We start from the raw sequence: 5,386 nt of genomic DNA on the forward strand, positions 1-5,386 counted from the left end.
ACATCTCATTCTCATTTCTCTACCACCACAGTGAAATACAACTTACTTATCAATACGGGGCAATGGAACATGGTAACAGATATTAAACAGATAATACCTTCTCAAGCGAAATCTATTGTCATCCACTTCACCTCTCACCTTCCCAGTGTACGGGCAGCACCACTTGGGCAGAAAAAATTTACTCCAAAATTTTAGTCATTTTTTATTATCCAAAAATACGTCAAAAGTACTGAATGGATCATTATGAAATTTGTAAATTATATTCTATGCTTAAAGGCCATAACCCCCATGAAAATTCATATATTTTTCATGTTGATGAAATGTTAACCATACATATTACACGCAAATAAAGTAATATTTATAACATTTCAATTTCTTAGAAGTTACAAATACCCTTTCATGGGGACTTCACACCCACACTTTACTCATTTTTCCTAAGCAAACACGAATACAGTTGTACTTTTACATTGAAACTATACTCTCACATATACAGAGGCATACATACATATATACATACATACATGCATATATATATCGGCACAAATGTAACGAGAATGTGTCTGTCTCTTTGTGTGAATCCCTAACACTCGAGAACTACACAACCAATTTCATTCAAATTTTACACATGCCTTACTTATGAACCCTTTCCCTATCCAATCTAAATGGCAGACCAGACATGCCTTCACAAACAATACCCAGAATTCATGTCCACACAAACGATAACTTTCCCAACGCATTTCATTAACACTTTCTCCTTTGCTATTACCATTTCTCTCGCCATACCTTTCACAACTGTTTCCAGTTTCATGTCATAACACTAACATCATTTTATTTGACACATTTACCGTTCTAATACCACTTCATTATTACCGCAGCATTTGCAAGTTTGCAACTTATCTACACTTACATAATAACCATTCCATTAATATTTCATACTTCACAGTGTACTCACTGCATTTCATCATGCTTATTTTAGATCATGCCCCGAAGAAAGACTTCTTCAATTGGACGCAAAACTGCGAAAGGTGCAACATCATCAGCAAGAAGGGCAAATGAATCGTCGTTGGAAACTGACATTAGACGATCACAAAATGCTGAACGTACAGCCACTTCAAGAGCACTCCAAACAGATCACCAGCGTACACTTTGACGAACTGCTAATGCTGCCTCAACTGCTGCTGCACGAGCTGCAGAGACTGAACACCAGCGTAAAGTACGACGAACTGCTGATCCTGCCTCAACTGCTGCCGCACGGGCTGCAGAGACTGAACACCAGCGTCAAATTCGACGAACTGCTGTTGCTGCCTCAACTGCTGCTGCATGTGCTGCAGAGAAGAAAAAAAAAAACCTGCTACATGACTGCTCAGGAATGCTGTGCGAGCCTCCCAGACATTACAACAAACATATATTATGCTGCAGAGTTCCATTCAACAAAGAGCTCATAGACGAGGATTTTCAACGCCATGCAACTCACGATGGTTATTAAAGGCTTTCAGCTACAACCCTAACATTCAATATGATGGCCACCCAGATATAAACATTGGAGATATGTCCATCACTTGCTCTTTCTGCAATGTTAATAAGTGGTCCAGAGAAACTCCTGCTATGTGTTGCGCTAATGGAAAAGTTAACCTCACTCTGCTACAGGATCCACCACAGCTGTTAAAGTCACTCTACGATGGCACAAATACAGAGTCGAAACATTTCCTAAATAACATCCGCAAGTACAATTGTGCATTCCAAATGACATCCTTCGGCGCTAATGTTGTTCAAGAAGATGGGTTTATGCCAACTTTCAAAGTGCAGGGACAGGTTTACCATAGGGCAGGATCGCTCGAACCTGCTGAAAATCAAGATCCTCAATTCCTTCAACTGTACTTTGTAGGTAATTTACATGAACAAGCCACCCGACGAAACTCCATTTCCAATGGCACTAAATTTCAATTGATAATGCAACTGCAAGACCTGCTGCACCAGACAAACAGCTACGTATGCAGCTTCAAGTATGCCTTGTAAACAGAAGCTTCTTCTAATTTCAATGTTGTCATAGATGCTCATAAAAGACCATCTACAGAACATGCAGGCCGTTACAATGCACCCACATGCAATGAAATAGCTGTACTCCTTCACGGTGAACAGCACAATCCCAGAGACATTGTCCTTAGGCGACGTGACACCACCCTCCAACGAATTACCGAAACACACAGATCATACGACACACTTCAGTATCCACTTCTGTTTGTTTACGGTGAGGATGGCTACCACATCGTTATACAACAGCAACATCCACAAAATCGTCATGAATATCTGAACTAGCAAGTATCCTGCATGGACTTCTACTTATTCCGATTTATGACGCGAAACTACTCCTGTAATCACCTCCACCAGTCTCAAGATCTGTTTCATCAATTTGCAGTTGATATGTGTGCAAAAATGGAATCAGAGAGATTGTGTTTCATCAGATCACATCAACAAAAATTGCGCTCTGACAGCTACATCCATCTCCGAGATGCTATCAACAATGATGCTGCTCCAACAAGCATAGGAAGACTTTGCATCTTGCCTTCCACATTCACTGGAAGTTCCCGATATATGCATGAAAGAACACAGGATGCAATGACCTTTGTCCGCCATTACGGCAGGCCTGACTTATTCATCACTTTCACATGCAATCCCAAGCGGAAGGAGATTCAGGCCGAACTCTTCTTCGGTCAAAAGCCTAAAGACAGGCATGACATCCTCGCCCGAGTTTTCCATCTGAAATTAATTACTCTCATGGACCTCATCAAAATAGGGCAAATCTTCGGACCCATACAGTGTGACATGTACACAATCGAATGGCAAAAAAGGGACTTCCACATGCTCATATCCTGCTTTGGCTCTCAACGATAATTATTAATATCCAGTACCGCTGCTGTATTCTCCTTTAGAGAGACTTAGAAATATTAATATCTCTATTTATGTATATACATATATAAACATATATAGATATGTAGGAAAGTGGTTATACGCCATTAGGTGTATACCCGCTTCCGTACATTAAATTTCTTGAAGAAACAACGGAATGCAGATTCTGAACTATCAACACAACAATATTTATTTACAGAGGAAATAGGCAGCACTTCGCCCATTTGGTTGCTGAGACGCCGTCAATGATGTTGGTGGTTATTTGTCTAGCTCCAGAGTTGGAATGTTGGAAAGAGCTGTCTCCAGAGTTGGAATGTTGGAGAGAGACTGCTTGTACGTCTGGGTTCTTCGCCGGCCGGCGAGAAAAGAGAATGATTAAGGGCGCAAAGCTTGAATATCGAATGACCACGCATGCGCACGGGACTCTTCCTGTATCCCTTCCGGAACTAGTCCCTGCGCATGCGTGGATAAGCTTTCCGGAATGTCTGCTATTAAGGCGTTACTACATGGCTCCCCCGCGCGAGTGCCGAAAGCACGAAAATAGAAAATTTGGAGGGACACCTGAGGCAAGATGGCTACCAAAACCACCCACAAGATGTGGCACAAACACACACAAAAAAAAAATCAAAGAAATGAATGTACACTTGTGAGATACATGCATGCAATGTACAAATGAATTGACAATGACAAAACAACCGTGATGACAACTGTCCAGAAAACTGGAATCACGCGATGTAAAAGTCTGAGTTGGCTTTCTTTCCGAATTACTTTGAAGGAATTCATACGATTATGAAAAAAGGAAAATTTTGTGTGTGATTTAAGGCCTAGCTAGCTGGAGTTTTTTTGGGTATTTTTTAGCACCACCACCTGACGCCTTGCCTCGTTTCTTTGTCACTCTCACATATATTACTGTTCTGTTATTTTCCGTAAGAAAAAGAATTATAGGATTACGGGTTAAAAATTTACCAAAATATTTTCTTGTTCATAATCGTATGAATTCACGTGTGTAAAACAAAAATTCGACATAACTTTCTGAAAATTCCATAAAATAAAAAAAGTTACGAGGACTTATATTGACTTTTAAAGCAGACTCCGGAAATTTTTTTCCCTTTTCTTACATGTTCAAGAAAAATAAAAGCTTTAATGCAAACCAAAGATTGTCACTTACCTTCTATAATATTCACTTGCATGGCTTTCATCATGTATACTAAGATGACTTGGTTAATATAGATATCTTTTCTTGACGCTGTCACGGTATCAGCTGTGAAAAGTTAACAATTTGCATAAGCAGTTTAGTCATGTGACAATTTCTATATCTAGTTGTGTTTCTGCGCGTTTGGGACCGTGCTGCTTTAGTAGTACCTGGAATTTTCTCGATGTGAACTTTCCAGTGCAGTAATTAGATTCTTTTAATTCCGTTTACTTTGTGTGATTTAAGGGAGATTTGGCTGTTGTTTCTAGCAACTTTTATATTTCTTCCCTTCCACCTATAAATACTTATAATTAAGTTATAAGTAACGAAATTATCATTATAGCGTTTAATTAATAAACAATAATATTCGTTATAACTTACGAATGAAAACATTATAAATAAAGATATAGTATATCTCACATTTCAACGACCAACATAAAAAAACTGGTGTCCGACCTTTTATACACATAAAATTAGCTTTAATGCAAACAAAAGATTGCCGCTTACCTTTTGCAATATTCACTCAACGATTTTTTTCTTTTCTTTCCTCTGTCTATCTTTATTTAGTCTCTTTTCAACTTATTCTTCTTCACTTTGTCATTTCTGTCAATCCTCTTCTCTCTCTCTGTCCGCTACTCTCTTTATATCTTTCTTTCTCTCTCCCCCTCTTTCTCTCACTTTTCGTTTGCATTTCCATCTTACACTCACCCTCCTACTACTTCTATCATTGCCTCTCTTTCGCTTCCACCTCCATCTTCCGTACCCTTCTTCCCTGTCTACTTTGCCTATTCTTCTCTACCGTCTCTTCATTCTGGAGATCATTCTCAAGTTAAATTTACCACCATGTTCGAATTCTCATTAATTCATTAAATTAGTAATGATGATGATGAAGATGATGATATACATACATACACACCTTACATATATACCGCCCACACACATGACAAACATACATGCGCGCCCTCACACACACATATAGACGAACGCACATATACACACACACACACGCACAGTGGTAGAGATACACACCTTACACAGCCTTATACACAAACAGACACACACACATATATACAGTCCAAAGCCAATCACACACAGCAGCCATCGAAACCAATTACTTGTGCACTGGAGTATTTGTTTCGATGAAAGAACAACATACTCGACAGTTTTCCTTGCGTTTGGCCTTGATAGCCTTTCGCAACTGCCTTAGAAAGGTGGCACAGTACAGCACTCTCCATTGATGGTGAGAGCCTTTGAAAATAGTCAATAAACACGATGCTTTTTGCAATC

The 5,386-nt window shown here is 39.3% G+C and overlaps 1 protein-coding gene across 4 annotated transcripts in view; it reads right to left on the reverse strand.

Annotated features, from left to right (window-relative positions):
* The window catches only part of LOC106869802 (uncharacterized), a 19,192-nt gene extending 13,836 nt beyond the window's left edge, over positions 1-5,356 (reverse strand). For 2 of the 4 annotated variants that reach the window (XM_052968967.1, XM_052968965.1), the window contains exons 1-2: positions 4,607-5,356; positions 4,076-4,168 (exon numbers count right to left, since the gene is read on the reverse strand). In XM_052968967.1, coding sequence (XP_052824927.1) covers positions 4,076-4,109 — 34 coding nt within the window. In that variant the 5' untranslated portion in view covers positions 4,110-4,168; positions 4,607-5,356. The remainder of the gene's footprint in view (positions 1-4,075; positions 4,169-4,606) is intronic. The other 2 variants (XM_052968968.1, XM_052968966.1) reach the window with 1 other exon arrangement.
* Positions 5,357-5,386: the final 30 nt, after the last annotated feature.

The sequence above is a fragment of the Octopus bimaculoides genome, chromosome 6, assembly GCF_001194135.2.
Source record: "Octopus bimaculoides isolate UCB-OBI-ISO-001 chromosome 6, ASM119413v2, whole genome shotgun sequence".
NCBI classification, from domain to species: domain Eukaryota; kingdom Metazoa; phylum Mollusca; class Cephalopoda; order Octopoda; family Octopodidae; genus Octopus; species Octopus bimaculoides.